The 22874-nt window shown below is 42.2% G+C and overlaps 1 protein-coding gene across 2 annotated transcripts; it reads left to right on the top strand.

Moving 5' to 3' along the window:
* Positions 1-3391: 3391 nt before the first annotated feature.
* hspa12b (heat shock protein 12B) lies at positions 3392-22775 on the top strand. Of its 2 annotated transcripts, none has more exons than XM_063470175.1 (14): positions 3392-3758; positions 5809-5872; positions 6451-6533; positions 6936-7060; positions 7145-7331; positions 7581-7685; positions 7888-8004; positions 10320-10497; positions 16504-16590; positions 17577-17681; positions 17756-18014; positions 18109-18212; positions 19858-20048; positions 20134-22775. In XM_063470175.1, the coding sequence occupies exons 2-14, from the start codon at positions 5827-5829 to the stop codon at positions 20605-20607; spliced, it is 2061 nt and encodes a 686-aa protein (XP_063326245.1). In that variant the 5' UTR covers positions 3392-3758; positions 5809-5826; the 3' UTR covers positions 20608-22775. The 2 variants fall into 2 exon arrangements, with proteins under 2 accessions (XP_063326245.1, XP_063326246.1); XM_063470176.1 differs by lacking the exon at positions 3392-3758 and adding an exon at positions 4826-5047.
* The last annotated feature ends 99 nt before the right edge of the window (positions 22776-22874 follow it).

Below are 22874 nucleotides of genomic sequence, written 5' to 3'. Positions count from 1 at the left end.
GTGTGTGTGTGTGTGTGTGTGTGTGTGTGTGTGTGTGTGTGTGTGTGTGTGTGTGTGTGTGTGTGTGTGTGTGTGTGTGTCTTCCACTCCATCCACTTCAGGCTTTCCTGTGCTCTGGGTCCCCACCCCAGGCAGCACCGGTGACTTAGTCCGATGCAGCTTGCACACAGAAACACATTTGCATGTACAGTTTGTGCACACACTGTGGAACATCAGACACACCCTTACACACAGACAAACAGGACATGACTCGTTAATGCACACACACGCAAAGCACCCAAAAGTCTCATACTGGCCTTTATTTTTCTGCAGAAACTCAGAATTCTTGCAATATTCCTGCATGCAGGTGCTTATGATCCAAGGTTCTGTTAGCACTCAGTCTGCAATGAGCAACAGGCATGCACTGTGTTTAATTTTAGCATGACAAAAAAAAATCCTCTTGTTGTACATTTGTTTCTGAAAGTTTAAAAGAATGAGAAACGGCGTTGCCAATACTGCTGCTTCACTCCCCCTCTAACAGTTCCCCCCGTGTGTTCTACACTGTGGGCCTCAAGTGTTCAGATTTGGGGCCTCTTGGTTGCTGAAAATACTTTGGCTCACATTTATTATGATTTCCATAGTTTATGTAATGTGCCATTGTTATTTACAATCCTGGAAGCTCATATACACACAGCTAAAGTGTCAAATAATGAGGTTAGAGCTTCATTGCTCTAGATGTTGGCAGAGTAGCCCCACCCACCTGCTTTTTAAACCTTCTGTTTACAAGGGGCAGCCAGTCAGCAGGAACTTGGCTTTAATAGCAGAGAAACAGCCTGTTTTAGACAGTTAATGAACTGTTGGCTGCAAAAAGGTATATGATAAATAAGGATCAGTAAAGTTACTAGCTTTGAAGCTGGAAATGAGTAGAATATGTTCTCCTTAAATGGAAAGGTCTTGCATATTCATGCTGCACAATCAGTTTGTTCAAAGACACTGATAAGACTGAAGCCAGTAATGCCATCAGCAGTGACTTAGTTTATCATAAAGCTTAGCATGCTAATTAACAACATTAAGAAGAGCTAATAAGATGAGATATAAGACTGATTTAATTTATCCCAGATTTTGAAAATTATTTTCTTCTAACAGTTAAAAAAATAGAAGTTGAGATGATCTGGACTTTCTGGCACGGTAAGTTATCCTGATGGAAGCAGACGTCTAAAGATGGCTTTAATACAATATTTTTTTGGTACTAAGGGTCCCAAAGTGTGCCAAGAAATAATCCCCTGCACCATGACACCACCATCAGCCTGTACCACTGATAAAAGTTAAGACGGATCCATGCTTTCATGTTTTTTATGCCAAACAACATGAAAGCTCATCAGACCAGACAATGCTTTATATGTTCAATTTTCAGCTCTAGTCAGTACCTCAGTTTCCTGTTCTTTGCTAACAGGAGTGGCACTCGGTTAGGTCTTCTACTGCTGTAGCCCATCTGCTTCAACGTTCGAGGTGCTGCGTGCTGCATAGTTTGGTTGTAATGAATGGTTATTTGAGTCACTGTTGTCTTCCCATCAGCTCAAAGCAGTCTGGCTTTTTTCTTCAACAATGCACTTTCACCAAGAGAACTGTCACTCACTGGATATATAGATCATGGAGATGGTTATGTGGGAAAATCCCAGCAGATCAGCAGTTTATTAAAATACTCTGATGTGTCTGGCACCAACAGCCATACCATGTTCAAAATCACCTTTCTTCACTATTTTGATGCATGGTTTGAACTTCAGCAGGTTGACTATGACTGCATAGTTAAATGCAATGAGCTGTTGTGTTCAGCTGATTAGAAAGGTCCTATAAAAGTGTATCATTTACCATTTACAGAACACAGCGTCCTTGATAAAGGCCACAAGCGAAAGTGAAACACGTTAGTTAAAAAATAATGTTGTTATTTATACATCGGATATTACTGGAGTTTTAACTACTGTTTTCTTCCTGCTGTCATCGGTAACCCAAGTTAGCTGGATGCTGTGACCAAGAAGGAAAGGAATTGTTATTACGTGGCTCCTCTGCATCAACATTATATGGTCTGATGTTATCTTGGGAGGGAACAGGTTCTCATTCAGGCCGTGTCTGTGACCGTGAGCTATTTAGAGGAGCTGTCTTAGAATTTGTGTTATGGGTGTGTTTCCTTTGCTCGAGGACTTCCAGGGTTCCAGAGATAATGTGGAATTCATGAGAGGAATGCCACGCAGGGGTTCCTTCCTGTCACCTGACTCCATCACTTCCCGCGCTCAGTTTCCTGCGTCTGAATCTCGGAGGAGAATGGTGAGGCTGACAAAAGGGGCAGCGGACCCCGAGGCCCCTCTTGTAGATTTGATGATGATCGGGATGAAGCCGACTGCTGAACACAATCAAAATGATGAAAAGCGCAGATCTGAAATGTTACCGCCCGACTGCTGATGTAAATGATTAGAAAATTAACTGGAGCAAATGAATGTGGGCAAGAGATCAAATGAAAGGGATTAAACAAAGAAAGAGTGTGCTTTAAATGTGGGGGGGAAACATGTGCATGAAACAAGGCAATAAAGAGAAAGAGAGAGGTGATGGCAGGATCTGTATGGGGCCTCTTGGTTTTTGGGCAGCAAAGGGGAGGCGTGCCAGGTAATGGTTTCCAGACACACACACACTTGCACACTAGTAAGCCTACACTCTAATTTGATTTGGAAATCTGACGGGATAAGGGGCATATATGTGGATGTGTGTGTATGTACCTGGGGTAATTTTTCCTTCTCACTTCTTGCTTTTTCTGTGCATTGGGAGAGGGCCCAGTTAGTCACAACGTGCCGTCTGTGCGTAGGTGTGTGTGTATGCAAGCACAAGGGGTTAATGTATGCTTTCCATCACAGCTCTAGTGGGGAGAAATCAGATCCCTGCAGCGCAGAACTCAACCTCAATGCACGGACGGACACCCAAAGCATAAGAAAAAGAGAAAATTGCTACCGCCCCCTATATCTGTATGATCTGCACGCCTGTGTGAAGAGGTTAAGAAGGCCAGCTGCAATATCAGTGAAAGTGCGAGATATGAGAATGAGAATGAAAATAGTAAAAAAAAAAAAAGAAAAAACAGAGAAAAAGATGAAAAGAAGAGCAAAAAGGGAGACAGGAAGAGCTAATTAATCTGTGGAAGGATAGATGTGGAGGAGCGGGAGGGAGGCGAGAGGGCGAGATGACTTAACTGTTCAAAATGACTCCACCCTCAGTCGCCAACGCAAACGGCAATTTCCCATTGGGGTAAATCCCCCACCGTGCCCTGTCACAGCCCTCCTACTTCTGCAACTGGTGTATGCGTGTCTGTGTTGTGCATGTGTGTGCGTGTGTCACCACTTTTCTCTGACATTCCTGTGCAGAGCAGGGAGACGGTGAGCTGAGCTGCAGAGAGGCTGAGCTGCAAGTCCAATTCAGAAATCCATTTGAAAGCAACTGAGGATTTTCTTTGTTTTCCTGTCATTTTTCTTGCACAAGCCATCATTTTCTTCCGATTCTGGAATTCCGGTTCCAGAAAATCTGCCTGCAAGTCAGCTGGGAAGAAGTCTTGCATTCTTAGCACGGGATTCCTAGAAAAGCATCCTCTCGTTTCCTCCTCTTCCCTTTTTCTCTCCATCGCAAACCCCTGGAGATAGATTCCAAGTTTGCCAAGTTCCAGAGTTTGGGAATATTTTTGTGCTGTAGCCAGGAGCGGCTGAAACAACAAGGGGCACAGAGGAGAAAGCAGCACTTAAAGGGTGAGTTAACTTAAAAGATCAAGCTTTTTTTGTGGAGTCCAGCTCTTGTTGGCATAATGAGGTTGGTTACTCTCTGAAGAGGAATCCAATAATCCTTCTATTCCGAGCTAAAAAACTTTTGTCTAAGATGGCAAAATCCTGTTTGTGCAAGTTTGCAATGATTTTGAATTGACTGTTAAAGCTCAAATACACCAAACAACAATAAAGCTGATAAAGCTGTCTAACATATGTTGTCAGCAGTTTCTCCTGCAGTCTAGAGACTGATGGAGCTTATTGTTAATGGTGCATAAAAGTGGAGCGTTTTGCAAAATCTGTCACTCAGGAGTTTTAGTTGCATGTTCTGCTGATCCACGGCTGGGACTCGGGTGGGTGTGAAGCATCCACCGCACATTAAGCTTAGAAGATGATGAGACGACAGAGAGAAAAAGAATGACATTACTGAGGGGGCAGGTATATGCAAAACAAAAAGGCAGGGAATAGCTGGAGAATTTCATCCTCTTTCTGGTTTTAACATCAAATAGTGAGGACAGCTGCTGGGAAAGGAAGCGAGCGATGCACACACACGTTATATTCCAGTGTCACAGGCACAGGCTCGGATAAATGCGCACAGATTTTGCATGCATGTATGCAAAGAAAGGATGTCAAGCTAACTTATGGTCGCTTTAGTCTCTCGCTCTCTCTTACGCACACACTCACAAGAAAGAGATTTAAACAAACACATCTTTGTTTCATTGCACTCATCTGTTTAGTTTACTCCTGGCTCAGATCACAGTATAATCCCAGAGCTGTAATCAATACTCATACACACACACACATAGACACACACACACACACACACACACACACACACACACACACTGGCCATAGGAAAAAAAAAAAACACACACACATACAGTACTTGCTCTTTTTAGGAGAAATAATTCAGTTCAGCAGATGCAGCACATGTACAGAGCATGGAGCAGATATACTCCAGCCTTTAACATAATAACAACATATCTTACTATTTAATCGACTCTCATTTACTTATATCATATTATAATCTTTGCTGTGCAGCTCTAAAAGCTTTAAGTTTGATGCTGATGTTAGCTGTGAATGATGGTTTGCGTGTGCTTTGTTCACCTCCCCTCCTTCGCTGATTAATGTGACTTTTCTTCGTCCAAAACAACTCCCCATTTGCTTTCTATTTCTATTTTTCCAACATGTTTAATGGAGCACGTAGCGCCTTCCAAAGAAGCGTCTGCGTCATGTTGTTTGGTGAACAGACCTCGTAATGTGAAGCTTTGACTCTGGTACGTTGGTTTTTGTGATGGCACAAAGATCAGGAGTGTTATTACTAATAACACTCCTGACTAATAATAGTCAGGAGTTTATAGAATAATAATAAATAAGTATTATAGAATAATAACCTGACAATGACTTCCGAAAGCATCCCTGAAGGCCATAAAAGTGCACCTGCTAGTGAACTGATGGAGCCATGATATCCATGTGCTGTTATTTTGAAACATGTGAATAAAAAGGTCAGGTTTCAATCATTGTATCTGCAGCAGATGATAAACTACATGGGCAAAAGTACAGGAGCTGCTATGCTGTCTAAACCCATGTAAGGAAGCTTTGGTGCACAGTTTTTGTGCAAGAGGAGGTTTGGAACGGACTTTTACGCACTATGCAGCCCAGCACTCAGCAACCCCACTCTGCAACCAATTTGGAATCACAAAATAACCAAACATTTATATGTTTGAACTGTGGGAGGCGAGAACCCACGCTGGCACAGGGGAAGTATGCAAACCCCACACACAAAGATCTCTGCTGCCCAGTGTACTCAAATCTAGGACCTTCTTCTTTTTCTGAGGCAACAGTGTTGCCAGTGTGCCTGCCAGATAAGACTTTGCTTTAAAAAAGCTAATGCATCATATAAATATATCATGAAACTTGGGTAAAGTTCTTTTTCTTTGTGTTAAGAGTCAAATAGATGATAATATGTATTACAGCAGTGTTTTCCACAGACATCGTTCTCCATTCATCATGTTATCATCGGTTTGTTTCTCTGCAGACCCTGGCTCCTGTAAAGATGGCTGACGTATTGCAGCCAGACTCCAACAGCTTGCAGATACTAAGTGAGATACACACTGAAACACTGACACGCACGCACACACACATCAACACTCGTTTGTTATTGCAGTCCTGTCCAAATGACTCACTTCTCCTTCTTTATCTGTTGGACCGTGGACATGCTGACCTTTCCATGTCCCTCTCCCACTTGGGTATACTACACACTTCACATTCCAGTGGCATTCCCACGATTCCATTTCATTACGATTATCACTTTTTGATCTAGAGAGGTCAAGTGTGTTTACATTTGACCTAATCTTCTAACCTCCACGGTGAAAAATGAGGTGTTTTCTGCAGTTACTCAGCAAATACACTTTCAGCATGTTAGTATCAGTAGCTGATGACAGTTCAGAACCACCTCCTTTCTTATGATAATAGTTTTCCCATAACTGCATATCTCCTTAAACAGACACGATGACCTTTATGTTTGTTCTCAGGGAGTGCATATAATGCTTTTCCAATATTAAGACTTAAAGAAACTTTCATATTTAAGAGGGGATTCGCGTTCACTTCCCTCCTTAGCCACACCCCCTGTTAGCACCACTGCATATTCACACATTTCATCTCTTCCCTTGTCTTCCAGGTGAAAACGTATCCACCCCATCTTCGCCTGCCACAGCCAGAAATGACTGCAGCATCACTCCCCTCACACCCTCACCCTCACCGGTAGCTACTGCACCCACACACACACACACACGGCCACTCACCACAGGCACTCCTACACACCCATTCCTCTCTTACTACTTATTTAACTTTATATAAAGTCCTTAAACGAGGCCTGCAATGCCACATCCACTTCTAACTGCTCTTAGTGGTTTACCATAACATTTACCTTACAGTATAAAACTTACGGAGAGACTGAAATTAGTGGCAAAGAAACACACCAACTTGGCGCCAATGTATGCAAGTAGAGGTCCATCAAAAATAGCTTCTGATTTCTAAGCCAGCTTATTAATTCTGTTCTGACTCTGTCCACTAACGTTAGGAATGTCAGTTTAAAAACCCCACCAGGTTTACTGATAGAAACCGTATCCATTCTTACCTCTCTATCTCTCATCGCTCTCTAAGAGGGTGGAGGTCAGGCCCCGGATGGCCTGTCCATTCTCCGTTGTCATAGCTATAGACTTTGGGACGACCTCCAGCGGCTACGCTTTCAGCTTCACACAGGACTCAGAAGCCATACACATGATGAAGTAAGAGCCTGTGTGTATTCTCATCAATTATATACTCTGTATTTTTATTTCGAAGTTTTGACAGTGGTTCTTCACTAAATGCAGGCGGTGGGAGGGTGGCGACCCTGGAGTGGCCAACCAAAAGAGCCCAACATGTCTGCTGCTCACTCCAGATTTGCGGTTCCACAGTTTTGGGTTTGCCGCTCGAGACTTCTACCATGACTTGGATCCAGAAGAGGCCCGGCACTGGCTTTACTTTGACAAATTCAAAATGAAGATCCACAGCACAAGTGTAAGAAACACATGTGGAAATAGTGGCATCTCGTACCCGGTGTTAAAGCTATAAAGAGAAACCTAACTATGTGTCCTCTCTGCATGACATTATGGTGAACTGACATGTGCAAGAGTGGGAGATTTTTATATCACTGCCCACAGCTGAGAAGTAAAACTGTGGTTGAAAGTAACAAGCTTTAACTGGTGCTGCAGACTTCTTGGTGCAGCGTTTTGTTTTTTTCAGCAGTTGTGATTGTGTTTGCTGCAGGACCTCACTATGGAGACGGAACTGGAGGCGGTGAACGGTCAGAAGGTCAGGGCCATAGACGTGTTTGCTCATGCCCTTCGCTTCTTCAGGGAACATGCGCTGAAGGTACACCTCAGATCACTTCATTCACCATTGCAGTACAGTGAATACTTTCACATATTCTAGGATAGGACGTGAATGTGTATTTGCTGTACCTTTATTTAGCACTTTTAAATGAAACCCCTTGGGGGATCACTTCATTCTGTGTGGTTCACTTGAGAGTAGAAGAAGAAAATGATTTTTTTGTGGGGGGGGGCTCCTGTTTTAGGAGGTGAAAGACCAGTCTTCATCAGTGCTGGAGGGAGATGAGATCAGATGGGTGATTACTGTTCCTGCTGTGTGGAGACAACCTGCCAAACAGTTCATGAGAGAAGCAGCATACCTGGTATGAAAACACACTGTTGTTTTGATTTTTTAAAATTATTATTATTATTTACGGTGTATTACAGTGTTGTGCACATGTGGATACACAGGGAATCACTGTGGAGTGTGTGTGTGTGTGTGTGTGTGTGTGTGTGTGTGTGTGTGTGTGTGTGTGTGTGTGTGTGTGTGTGTGTGTGTGTGTGTGTGTGTGAGAATCGGAAGAATAGGAAGAACAATAGGCCAATGGAAAGAAAGATAGTGAATAAAGCATGAGATAAGGACTGATGTTCTCACAGAGGATTATTTACAATCTCTTTCACACACACACACACACACACACACACACACGCACACACACACACACAAATTACAACACTGCTTTTTTCCTCTTTGCACATCTTCCCACCCATGCACACACCGTCCTCTATGAACTGTACATGTAAGGTGTAGGAAGTGTACGTACAAGCCCAGGAATGCAAGAGGTCCTATCCCAGTATAAATCAATGGGAAAGGACCAGCCTGGGAAAGACTCCACAACCTTTTACTCTTAATGCCACCCTTTCTTTACTGACGCAACAAACACTGTGATTATTTATTTACTTTTATCTGCCATCTACCATTTAGTCACTTTAGTACAGACATGAATAGTCGAATCCATACACTTTTTGATATTAACACTGGTACACACACACACACACTTACCCTGAGCTGGCTCCTGGCTTGATTCTTGGGGCGTGTGCACTTCCTGCTGGTGATGATGTCATCAGGGCTGAACAATGAGGGAGACCGGCGTACAAACACAGGAAGTTTAAACTAGACCCCCGCCCTGCACGCACACACACACACATTCACACTCAACTTTACCCCCAATATATCATGAGTTATGCTTATACACCTCTCCTACTCTATTCAGTGTTTTATCCCAACTGTCAGTGAATTTGCTCCCATTGCTGTCATTCACCATGTGTGTTTGTTTCTATTTATTTGTATCCACTGTAGTTTAGTGTGTGAGTGTGTGTGCTGCTTATGTTAAATAACATTGACATTTGAGTTGTAAATATATGAATGGCTCCTTTAATTATCTCTATTATTACAACATGCATCCATGCACTCTCTATATTATTTTTCTCTTTTTCTCCCTACATTAGCTATATTTTTAAAATTCATAATACATTCATGATTTCATATTCTAGTTTTCTTGATCAAAATATTAGGGAAATAGTGAATGAACTCGCTTTTAGCTAAAGATACCTCCTCCAGAACCAGGCTCAGCAATGGGTAGCCATCTGCTGCGGCTGGTTGGGGGTGAGGGGAGGATGACAGGACAAAAGACACTCTGTGGAAGACAGCCAGAGATTAATAATAGCTAAGGATTAAAATGCACAGTGGTGTGTAAACACATAGAGAGTAAAAAAAGGTGAGTGAAGAAAAAACACTCAGTGTATCACAGGAATCTCCCAGCAGCTTCCTAGACCTATTGCAGCATAACTAAGGGAGGATTCAAGGTCACCTGATCCAGCCCTAACTATACGCTTTATCAAAAAGGAAAGTTTTAAGCCTAATTTTAAAACTGTCTCCCGAATGCAAGCTGGGAAGCTGAAAGCTGAAGACTATGCCTCCCATTCTACTCTAGCAACCACAAGCAGGCCAGAAGTCTGAAAGCAAAGTGCTATGTGCAAAACTAGGATCAAGAGATATGTTCATGGATGTAAATACAAGGTGCAAACCACTGGTTACACTAAAGAACTTAAAGGCCAAATTAAAATTTGCCAGAAAGATTGTAAAAGAGGGGGATCCTTTGGACAATGAAACTAAGATGATATAGTAGAAAGATGGGAAGAAAAACGTATGGAGACATAAAGGAACAGCTCTTGATGCGAAGCATACCACATCATATAGTGGAGACAATGTTACAGGATGGGCATCTAATGCTGCCAGTGGAACCAGTCTTCAATGATGTTGTGACTGCTAAAAGAAGTAGCAGGATAAATTCAGCCAAATGCTGTAAAACTACTCATACAACACTTCACAGTGCAAATGGATAATGCCAGAGAAAGATCAAGACGATCACCTGATCCTTAAGCTACAGTTATTAAATCACTTACCAGAAACAAAACTGAGGACACAAAGATTCACAAACAAGCAACAGCTGAAGGTGGCTGCAGTAAGCGCCTGCAGAGCATTTCAATTGAGCGGGGGGGGGGGGAAGGATTTTGATGATGTGCATATTTTCTAAACCACAGGCAGAAATTGACTAAAAGGATTTTCATCCAGGTATTAAAAAGTATTGCCTGTCAGTCAACAATATGGGTAAAGCTTCTGCTGTGTCCTTTATAGGCTGGTCTGGTGTCTCCTGACTGTCCTGAGCAGCTCCTCATTGCTCTTGAACCCGAGGCTGCGTCCATTTATTGTCGGAAGCTCCGCCTCCACCAGGTGATTGACCTGAGCATGCAGCCAATCACAAACGGCCTGGAATTAGACGTCTCCCGGCCCTTTGATTCCAGCTTCAGACAAGGTAGAGAACAGAGAGCATGTGTGCATGTAATTTCTGTTGAGCAGGGGTCTTGTTGTTGACTTTGCCATTAGCATGAGCGTGAAACCGCACTGTGTTCCTGGAAATGCTGCTTTTTGATTTCACTTGGGGGTTGTGGGGTCTTTTTTTCAAAGGCTAAATGCGCCTCTGTTAATTAAAGACAAAGAAAGAGAGCACACTAAGGACAGCGATCTGAATGCAGATACTACTCATGGTTTTGCCTCAGATGACTTTGCAGTTGTGTGTGCAATGCAAGTGTTTGGATAGACCATAGGGTCTGATCTGAAACAGACCACACAATTCCCATGAAGAGGAAGCAAGGAACTATTTAGCACATCAGCTCTTTAATTAACTTTACGCTGTGCCAGAAAAGCTTTTCCTTAGATGTGTTTAGTGTTTAGTTAAGTTTGTGGCAGTAGATCACTTTCTGCATAGCCAAAGTACAAGAAAAGCACTTAACATTTCATGAGAAATCACATGAAACTCTTAAAAAGGAACAAGCTGGAATTTCTACTACATTTTACACTTTTTAAATGAAAATAGAACTCAAATAGTACTTAAAGGCTGCTACAGTTAGTGCCAAATGACACAGGAGCTTTATATTGTAAGATATTGTTAAGACCCTACAATAATACAGAGAAAGTGGGAAGGAAAAACTCCCTTTTAACAGGAAGAAACTGAGGGCAGAACCAGGTTCAAGAAGAAGTAGCCATCTGCAATGACTAGTTGGGGGTGAGGGAAGGAAAAATGTCAGAACAGTGATGCTGTAACAATATAAGTGAAGTATGTAACTGGTTTATTGAATGTCAGTAACAGCACAGATAGGAGTGTGCAGTGTGTCCATGTTAAAAATAACAATTTTAAAATACACAAGGAAGAAATACTTAAGATTAGTGTTTTTAGCGGACAGGATTCACCAAGTGCATTCTAGAATATAATCTAAGCTAATAGAAAAAGCAGGTAAATGACACAAAACACAAAAGAACATTTGAAAAACAAATTTAAAAAAGATGAAAAATAATATATAACAAAACTGCAATTATTAAAACACGAGTAAGAGCAGTGCAAAGCCTCAAAGGCTCTATCATTGCATGTCCTTAGATCATAACATGGCGCAAACAGTCATTTCAGATTGTTTGACCTGAGTGAGCTGGCAGAACACTAAAGTTAAAGAAGCACGACCACATGCAAGGTAGCGTGACCGTACAACGATCTGTAAGCAAGGGAGAGGATTTTTAACTGGATCATAGATGTTAAATGCTGCCAGTGAAGGGACATTATTAGTGGAGTGATACTGTTAAACATTTACTAAATTAAAAACCAGAAAATTACACGTCAATATAGGGAGCGGTGAAATATTTCCCTGGTGGAAACATTTGTTTAACATGGACAGGGGTTGATCAAGGATAACCTCTGAATTACACATACTGACATTAACAACAAAGGCCAGCAGTCCCAGATTATTCTTGATAAGGAGGACGACAACCAGAACCAAAATCAGCATCAAGCTGCAGAGTTTTACCATTTTTACTGATCCCTGATACCATTTTTGGCGTTAGCATTGATAACCTTACAGACCTCATGTGGTTTGAGAAATAAAGCTGGTTATCATCAGCAAATAAGTAACAATTAAGCTTGTTTTAAAACTTTCAATAATCTGTCCCAGAGATGTGAGACAAATGAATAACAGGGGCCCAAGAACCAAGCTTGGTGGGACTCAAAGACACAAAGCCTTGAACAAAGACAACAAGATTTCTTGGTATAAGAGATCATTTGAACCATTTTAGGGCTGCATCTGAGTCACTGACGGATGGCCATCCATGTCAAAGGCATCACTGAGGTCTGTGGCTTAGTAAGCATGAGTTCATTAGAAGAAAAAGGTCACATACCATATAATTAATGATCTCATTTAACTCTTAGCAATTGTGGCGTGTAATTTAGGAATGTATAGTTATACTACTTTGTGTGATTACAAAACAGTTACCCAAAGTAAGTCCTATTAAGTGAATATGTTAAATCAGTAATAATTACTTTGATTTGTCTATAAGTGACGTAGTACATTTGGAATTTAATTAAAAGATTAAAATGAAAAAAGATTCAAAGATTCGAAGTGTTTATTGTCATGTGTCACAAGAGAAATGGCATTTCTTTGTGCAATGAAATTCTTTGAAATTTTTTCAATGAAAAAATGTCACCAGCTTAAACAAATTAAGGACATCTGGTTCCTTTTTTTGGTTTTACCATTTTTAGGGGTTTGTAGTGTAGTTGCCAATAGATACACTAAGTAGATCAATACCTAGTCGTGTTTTGTTCATGAAAAACCAAAGCTATGACCCAAAGGTTTGCCAAATGAAATGAAAATAAATTCAGGCAATATTTCTCAGTGAGTGTATGCCTACAAAGTACTTCATTCACATTACACATAGTAATGTGAGCCACTGTTGCTATAGAAATCTGGATCAGAGCGCAGCTTTAAAAGAAAATTCAAATATGGGGATTTACAGTCGGGGAAAGTACCTCCAGAACCAGTACACAAGTGAGAACTTTAACAAAAAGCCAAAACGCAACAAAAAACTTCCAAAACAGAAGAGCGTGTCCTTCATGCCCACATGAAGGAAATACCACGAAGATGTAGCAATGAAGAAAAGTCATTTCAAGCTGGGGAGAAAGAAGAGTGATGCATAATTCAGTGGGCGCATATGCTGACCAAAATCCCCTGCAAAGGCCCACTTATACATATGCAGTCAGTGACACACACACACATTCACACACACTAAACACAGGATATTGTAATTGGAACAAGGTGCAGCGAGACTATGATCTCACCCCCTCCTGGCCTGTCAGTCTCCCTCTCCTTCACTCACTTTCATTTTTCCCTTTATTCTCCCAGACTTTCTCTACCTCTTTCACGTTTTCGCTCGCTTTCCGAGGACTCGAGCAAACAGACGTATTTACACACACACACTTGGTCTGTGTTTTTTTACTATCTTTAGCGCGTCTTCCACCTCATTTCATCTCCAAAGATAGCACCGGGGAGTCGTTAACGCACACACATTTTCTTTTTCTGCTGTTTCATGTAAATGGTTTCCAGACTTGCGTTCCATTCATCACCCCTGTAAAACATACACGCAGGCACCAGCGAAATCAAGGCCTGTGTGATTGTGCTGTTCTTTGTTCAGCTTCATTTACTATGTACACACACACACACACACAAACACACACAGAGGTACATACATTACCTTCTGTGTCATCCAAGGTCCTTAAACAACAGTAAGAGTATATTTGCTTTCAACACAGTGTTGCCCAATAAGTCTCCAACCTTTGTTCTTATTCCCCCACAACCCCCCGTCGATTACTCTAATTATTGTGGTGTGTGGTGTTCATGCGGTTTGAGAAAACCATGTAAAAACCACTTTCACCAGCACTAACCTCCATCAAAAGCTGTGCTCGCTGCCTATGACACACATGTTTATGCTTGCCTTTCATCAGGCTCACAGTTTACCAGCACCCTTGCCAAATGACTAATCAAAAAAACTGCCTTATGCTGTATATATATTTTTACATTTTAACTTTCTCATCTAGTTTTCCATTGATTTGTAACTATTTGGTTCTCAGAACCATTATGTCTCCTTTCATGTGTTCACCTTGACGTGTGGACACATATATAGTGTATCTGCTCTGTCAAACAGCCTGTCAGGTATGTTGTATTTTTGCCAGCTGCATGTGAGCCTGCTGTGTTTTTGTTTGCCTCCCCCATTCGTCCACTTAGGCCGCCACTCTCACAGTTTACACGTCGAGAACAAACAAAATGTTGAAATTCGAGATCATTCTTCATTTCCAACAAATTGCTCCTGTCACATAAAAATATTATGACTGCATGGTTTTCTTGTTTAACTTGGATCGGATGATTTATGCTTCGTCCTGCACAAATGCCATAAACACTCCTATGTAGCATAAATTACAAACATTTATCTCTGCCGGGTTGAAGTTGAGGAAGATTGTGCTTTGGCTCGAACCTCTTTGCATTGAGGAGTAGTAGTCAAAAGCAAACTTAAGTGTCTGACCGTGCAGCAAGTGTGTTTATACAGAGAGATAAAGAATGTTTGAATCCAGGCGAGGCGGTGCAAGGTGGTGAACGGTGGTGATGACTCTATGGGCTCGCAGCTGGAGAGAGTCCAGAGAAATTCCTTCTTTTTTTTAAGTGCATTAATCTTGTAATTAGTTATTTGGTCACTTGGAGGCAAACAGTTATATTGTCTTTTTTTATCATGAGTTCTTTATTCCAGATCATATAAATGACGGTCAAATTACTGGACTGCAGGGCTAAGGACCCTAATGCAGAATTCAGGAGGCAGACCTACTAACAGACACCAAGCCAATTTACTGTAACCGATTCACAAGACTTCAAATGTCTTGATAAAAGTGCACTAAACACTCGCGGACCATTTTTTAGGTACATCTTGCTAGTACCAGGTTGGAACCCCTTTTACCTTCAGAACAGGTAAAATTTCAGTGTTGGAAACATTCCTCAGAGATTTTGGTCCATATTGACAGGACAGCATCGCACAGCTGACACAGATTTGTCAGCTGCACATTCATGATCCAAATCTCTTTTTAACCACATCTACTGGATTAAGATCTGGTGACTGTGGAGGCCGTTGAGTGCCTCCTATATGGCACAAGATGAGATGCATACAGTCAGCAACAGCATTCAGGTAGGCTGTGGCATTTAAAGGAGGCCCAAAGTGTGCCAGGAAAATATCCCTCTCTGTAAACCCTAGATGTGTCTGTCCATCCTTTCTCAGCAGATCAGCAGTTTCTGAAATGCTCCACTGATCACTCGAAACCCACTAATCGATCACAATCCAGTATTATCAACACAGATTGAGAATGCAAAAGTCACCAACATCAGTGCGATAACAAACTTCTTTCACTTCACCAGCAAGGTCGCACATCCAGGCCTTTTTGAGGTTTTGCCCTCATAGAGGTTTCCAGGATGAGGATTTGGGGCATAATTGTGTTATTTGCAGGTTATGCATCATAAACTGATCAATGAACTGCATTTTTGGGGTAAGGTTTTGAGAGATGTTTGCAGGAAGTGACATTAGGACAACCAACACTGTAAATATTGGAAAGCCATTGCTTTGCTGTTTCTGTGCACAGCTGGGATTCTAGGTCTGTGTTCATGGTCTGCTCTTCTACTGCTGGGTCACATATTTAGGTCAGCAGATGGATGGAGGGTTTAATTATCAGTTTAGGCTAACAAGCCTGGTTAGTACGCTGTATCCACGAAATGTGAAAATGTACAGATGCAGATAGCTGCTAATTAGTGCTCAGTAACACACTAAGAAAAAGCTGGGATTTCATTAACCAAGCGCAAAAGTCATGGGTGATCAATGTCACACAGCAAGCCATTATTTTTGTTAGATATTTCATTTATATTAAAATGGTCCAAAATAGATAAATTAGCAAAGATTGGGGACAGCTCCTCATCATTCAGAGTGGCCTAAAGACCAAATCTGTTTTTTGTACCAGCCTATAAATATGTTCATGTTACTGATTTTAACCTGATCAAGCGCCTCCAGAGGTGTAATGGATAACACTTGGCAGGTGAAAGGTCTCTGGCTTGATTCCAGCTGGTAACACAAACTCCCCTTGGGGTTGCATCTGCAGGGCATCCTGTGAAAAAACTGCCAAATCAAACATGCAGAGCTACCTGCTGTGGAAACAGCTGATAACAGTTTTAGTCTTTGACAGACAAGATGATGAACTGTTTTCAAGAATTCCCTTTTGATTCTATGTTTTTCTCCCAAAATTAGTAATGCCAATGTGATGGAACCATCTGGAGAAGCATCACTTTCACCTCAATGCTCAACTTTTTTGGGGGGCTCACAGAAAGACAAAAGAGGTTCTGGCTTGTGCCTCTGAATAGCAAAGAAATAAAAAATAAATAAATAGATAATTCTGTGTGTGTGTGTTCTGTTACAGCAAGGGAGCAGCTGAGGCGATCCAGACACAGCAGGACCTTCCTGGTGGAGAGTGGAACTGGAGAGCTGTGGTCAGAGCTGCAGACTGGTAAGGCCATCTGTGCGTATGTGAGCCTGAGAGACAGGCAGACCCCACATGTGGGAGATATTGATGACTTTGAACTTTAACCCCAGCCTGCAGACTCTGAGGAGCAAACCCACCCGCTTTAATAGAGGACAAACCCCAAACCTGATGTTTGCAGGTCCCGTTTGAATTGATTTAAATAATGTAATTATGGCTGCCTGATGTGTTTTAATAATAAGATCTTTTTTTTTTGTTTTAATGTTGCATTTTCCTGGGTTATAGAATGAAAGTTGTTCACTCTGCTGTTGAGGCATGACAGCATTATGTGGAGCCACGTGCGCCTGCTGACCCTTCGTGCTCTCTTCCCTCTCCACACACACACACACACACACACACACACACACACACACACACACACACACACACACACACACACACACACACACACACACAGGAAGGACCCAGCCCATGAGACTCTCTGCACGGTAGATACAGTAAAGAAGAAGAGACTCTCTTATCTTCCTGCCTTGCAAACATCTTTTGATTCCTCCTCTCGTCTTATATTTTTATTTCTGTTCATTTCCACCACACGCCTTCTTTTCTCTTCCTCACTCGCTTCTACACGTCTCATGAGCTCTTGTGTTTAGCGTGCAGTCGTCAGGGTAGCTACACGAAAACTAACCCTTATCACCGGACATATCACAAACATACACTCTAGCAGGGGAAGAGCAGCAACCACAGATGCCTCAAGGTTGTTTACATTCAAAACACTGCGTGTTCAAGAGTTTCTGGGGAAGCTGCAGACAAACCCAATATACACACATGCATTTTTGCATCGTCCACAAAAATGAAGACACGTTATCTTCCACGATTTCCTCCTACAAGCTTGATGTGCTTGATATGTGTTTTTTTCTCTCAAATATCTGAAACATGAGGTATGAAAAAGCAAAAATGTTCTTAGGATGCAAACAAAACAACAGCATGTGTTCATCCGTGCGCTCTCTGTGTAGGTGATAGATATGTGGTTGCAGACTGCGGAGGAGGAACAGTTGACCTGACAGTCCATCAGATTGAGCAGCCACAGGGAACTCTTAAAGAGCTCTACAAGGCCTCAGGTACATCCTTTTACAAAGGACAAAAAAAGCAAACACATTTCCTACAGTTTCCATAGCTGCAGTGTTTCCGCCAGGCGGTCCCTACGGCGCCGTCGGCGTCGACCTGGCCTTCGAAGCCATGCTGTGCCAGATTTTTGGCGAGGACTTCATCCAGAGCTTTAAAGCCAAGCGGCCAGCGGCCTGGGTGGACCTCATGATCGCGTTTGAGGCGAGGAAACGCACAGCGTCTCCGGGCAGGACCAACGCCCTCAACATCTCCCTGCCTTTCTCTTTCATCGACTACTACAAGAGGCACAGAGGGCAGAGTGTGGAGGCTGCCCTGAGAAGGAGCAAGTGAGTGTGGGCTGAGAGGTGCGATGAGTGAACAACGAGCGTACGTGCAACTTTAGATGACAGAGTGATTTTTTTCTTCCTTCTGTGTGTGTAGTATGAATATAGTGAAGTGGTCCTCCCAGGGGATGCTGCGGCTGACACAGGAAGCCATGAATGAGCTCTTCCAGCCCACCATCAGCAAGATTGTGAAGCACATTGGTAAGAAAGACAAGGGGCTGCTGTGCACATGCTATACACAAAAATGTACTGACTGACATAAAAGACCCGGGCACTTAAAAACTTCCTTTTCCTTCAACTCCCCACTTATGTTTTGTGTACTTTCACATAACTCTTCTGTTTAACTTTGCAGTAAATCTACTAGAAGAAACCTGAAAAACAACCCCAGGAGAAAGCCAGTGCAAAGGCTTTCCGAGATAAAACTAGTATTCAAGCTCAACGAACACCGTGCTTGGGCTTCAAGATTAACCTGTGCAGAATAGGCCCTTGAAATTATCGACATTTTTAAGGGGTTTTTGGAACCAGAAGTGACCATATTTCAACAACAGGGTAGAGCTGTTTGTTAACACTGGCAAAATTCAAGTGCACACATTAAAAACATAAAAAATAGACGCAGCTACCATGAAGTCACCCATTAATCCCATTTTGACGCCTGGAACCAGATGAATTTCTGCCATCTTTGTGTTGAAACTGGATGTGACGAGAGAGGGGCGTGTCTGAGCGTGAAACTGCTTGCAAATGAGCCTAACCTGGATGATCCTCATCTCTGAAATCAAATGACATTAATATCTTATTCGAAACAAGTGACAAACGCATGAGGGAGGTGTTTATCTGTGTCAAATCAGAGAGCTTTTTCCTCGTAGACTTCTATAGGACAGGAAGTCTTTTCGTAATCACAGCTATCGCCATCTGGTGGCCGTTGAAAAGAATGTAGGTTTCACGCGCTGATGCTTTGGCTTCGCTTTTCAGACCCAGAAGTTATGTCCATCATTTTATTGTCTGTGGGTGCACATAATGGGTTAATCATGCGCAATAGAGTTCAGCTAATTAGTGCTAGGTAACTGACTAATGAAATAATAGAATTTAACTCATCAAAACTAAATCACCGTCTTTTTTTTAAAACAAATTTAAACTGAATCCTCATCAACACCTAGCAGCTCTATTAGGGGCCCAGTAATGAAATGCACTTGTCATGCAGAAGGAAATTAGCGGCACTATTTTTATACCCCGTTGTGACCATGTATTTTCCATCATTCGTAAAGCCTGGTTAGGTTATAGTATTTTTTAAGACCAATATTTGGTGACTTTTTAATTCAGATTTTTTTTCCAAAACACAAAACAAAAACATAACAAAAAACAGATTACTAAATCTACTAAATTACTAAAGATGGGACATGAGTTTGCTTAGATTCTTGCACACTGCTCGAACTCCTGACCTTACTAGATTATCGACTGCCAGAACTATGAAGTGTGCTTATTCAGATGTACAAGGACAAAAGCTGCTACAGCTACAAATTACAGCTCAAATCAATCAAAACATAATGGCTTTCCTTGGGACCCTTTTCAAGATGGTTGTGATTTCATTTTTAGGTTTTCCAGCCTTTTCAAAAGAGAACAAAAGCAGAAAAATGCAGTCTGTTTCAAATCAAGTGCATGCCAGTGGTACATTCAAAACCATGGAATGGTTTCCCAGTATGAATATTTGGTGGTCATTAAAAGAAAGCTGGGAGTCAACAAAGGGTTTGACATGAAGAAACACCAGGGATAGCCGCTGGAAAAGGCAGAAATACTCTCAATGGAAAGCCAAATTACTTATAAAGAAGCTTTATATCTTCTTCCTTCACAGAGGAGCTGATGACAAAACCAGAAGTGCGTGGTGTGCGTTTCCTCTTCCTAGTCGGCGGTTTTGCAGAATCCCCTATGCTGCAAAAAGCCGTCCAGAAGGCACTGGGGAGGACGTGCCGCATCATCATTCCTCACGACGTTGGTCTTACGATACTGAAGGGCGCTGTGCTCTTCGGGTTGGATCCCACCGTGGTGAGAGCTCGGGAATACCGGACAGTATCGGAGTAGCGCTGTAACACATTATCTTACGATCGTTCTCTCTCGCTCTCTGTCACAGGTCCGAGTGCGTCGTTGCCCTTTGACCTATGGTGTTGGTGTCCTGAACAGGTTTGTGGAGGGACGCCACCCACGGGATAAACTCCTCATCAAAGACGGTCGTGAGTGGTGCACGGACATCCTCGATCGCTTCGTCTCCGTCGATCAGTCGGTGGCCCTGGGCGAGGTTGTGAGGCGAAGCTACACGCCTGCTCGTCTAGGCCAACGGAAGATCATCATCAACATCTACTGCACCGCCACCGATGATGTCACATACATCTCCGACCCTGGAGTCAGGAAGTGTGGGACAATAACCTTAGACCTGCCCGAACCGTTACCGCCACCGGGTGCGGTGGGAGGAGCAGGAGCAGGAACCCCAGAGAGAAGGGAAATCAGAGCGACCATGCAGTTTGGCGACACAGAGATTAAAGTCACGGCTGTTGATGTCATGTCTAACCGCTCCGTCCGGGCTTCCATAGACTTCCTGTCTAACTGAGGAGGAGCAGGAAGTGGAGCCATGGATGCAAAAACACACATTAGCTGATTGGAGGGATGATAATTTTAGAAAAAGCGGTACTTTGGGAGTGGGCGACATGTTTTGTTGGAAAAACACTGCATTCTTAGGAGCAACTTGCAACTTAGGATGCAAGAAGATCAAGAGAGAATCCATGCTTCACAAACACCAAAGTCTTGAATCTCTTTGAAGTCGAAGAGGGACAAAGTCCGTCATGTCTCGCCTTATAATGCCGTCAGCAGCATTTCCCGCCAACAGTCAGAGAAACACTTTGTGGGAACTTTGTGAAAACGATTAAAAGCTGGAGAGCGAGTACACAAACGGCAAATGTTCTACAGACTTTACTATCTCAGTGACTCTAACGAAACACAATATGCTACCTAATGAGTGAAACTCGCTCATGTTGATCGTTAAATATACAGACTTTTACTTTGGGCCTCGTGTAATAAACAATGCCTTATTTAAACCCCGCGTGACCGCAGCAACGCTGCAGATAATAACGTCACCGACTGGACCGCAGCCTTGTTTCTCTAATGTGAAAGCACTCCACCTAGCGGTGCGGAGACTGACCTACAACACTGCCTTGGAATCCATCAAAACACATACTATAAGAAAAGAACTGTCGCTTTATAACATTTAAGTGCGTCATTTAAAATGTTTCAAACCACTTTGAACAAAAAATAATAATAAAGTTGTGCTATTTGAAGCAGAAGCTTATAAACCTAAAACACGATATCATGACCCCTAAAAGTTGTGAGCTTCTATTTTGAGTGGAAACTATGAATTTAAATCCAGTGCTTTGTCTTTTTATTTTTATTTTTTTTGGCTTCAGATAACTCATCAGGAAACATTTGGCTCATCAGCTGATAAACGCCCCACTATGTCCACCAGCTAGTTGCTAACATGTCCTGTTTTAACATATGGACTTTCTCATCCAGCACACAGCAGGAAATAGCCCTCTACAGATGCATTGTTACTACTGGAAACACTAGATGAAGCACCACATGCACATAAGTACTCACTCACTACCTGCAGATGGATGCAGCTTTATGTCTGAAAACCAAAATCTATTGTGAAGTTCCTTAACCTTGCGTTCTTGCCATTTCATTAGGTACACCTAGGCACGCAGACATGGTCATGCTGACCTGCTGAAGTTCAAACCGAGCAACAGAATGGGAGCGAATGGCAACTTAAGTGACCTTGAATGAAGAATGATTGTTGGTGCCAGAGGTGCTGGTCTATTTCAGAAACTGCTTATCTACTGGGATTGTCCCACACAACCATCTCTAGGGTTTATAGATAAAGATCTGAAAACTAGATAAAATCCAGCGAGCAGCAATTCACACGGGCTCACCAAAACCTGACAAGACTGGAAAAATGTTGCATGCTTTGATCATTGTGAATTTGTGCTGCAACGTTTCGATGATAGCGTCAGAATTTGGCGTCCAAGCAGATAAGGCACGATGTCACAAACTCAAATCACCACATTTCTCAGTGCAGTAGAGCGCCTTTGGGATGTGGTGGAATGGGAGATTTGCAACAACAAATCTGTTGTAACTGTGTGATGCTGTCATGTCAGCATAAACCAAAATGTCAGAGAAATTTCCCAGCATCTTGTTGAATCTGTGCCACGAAGAACGAAGGTCAAAGAGGGTCCAACCCGGTACTAGCATTGGTAACTAATGAAGCAGTGAGTGTGTCGTTTTGTACAACATATATGAGAAAATGCTGACCTGATCTATGCACTCAGTTACAACTTATGTCTAATAAGCTTCAGACCTAAGTCGCAGGTTTCAGGTCTTAATCAGTACATGTGTATGTTGTAAATGATAGGCCCCACTGTGGAGGAAAAAGATGATAAAGCTGTGGAAAGCCTAACTGGCAACTACAGAGTTGTTACAAAATATGACTTTGCATAGTACTTGACGTCACAGTTGCTATAATCCATCTTTTATAAACAGTGTACAATTGTTACACTTTATTGATCTAATAATTCTCAAGATTTGATCAGTGGAGCCTTGTACTGAGTACCTGTACAAAGAAAATCAGGTATATGTGTGGAGCTGTGGAGCTAAGGTCATGCAGACCTCATCATGGTAAACCAGTAACTGTCTTCTTGTGTATTTGTTTAATAAATCTAACATGGATAAATATAATTCCGACCTCATCTTTAATATGTTGTCCAAACTGGGATGCATTTGTGTCCGTATCGCTGTTGAATACAACTCAGAAGTTCACTTGTGTCTGGA

Source organism: Pelmatolapia mariae, linkage group LG3_W, assembly GCF_036321145.2.
Source record: "Pelmatolapia mariae isolate MD_Pm_ZW linkage group LG3_W, Pm_UMD_F_2, whole genome shotgun sequence".
Classification (NCBI taxonomy): Eukaryota; Metazoa; Chordata; class Actinopteri; order Cichliformes; family Cichlidae; genus Pelmatolapia; species Pelmatolapia mariae.
The sequence above is the reverse complement of the archived record's forward strand: the minus strand, read 5'-3'. Positions and strand labels throughout refer to the sequence as shown.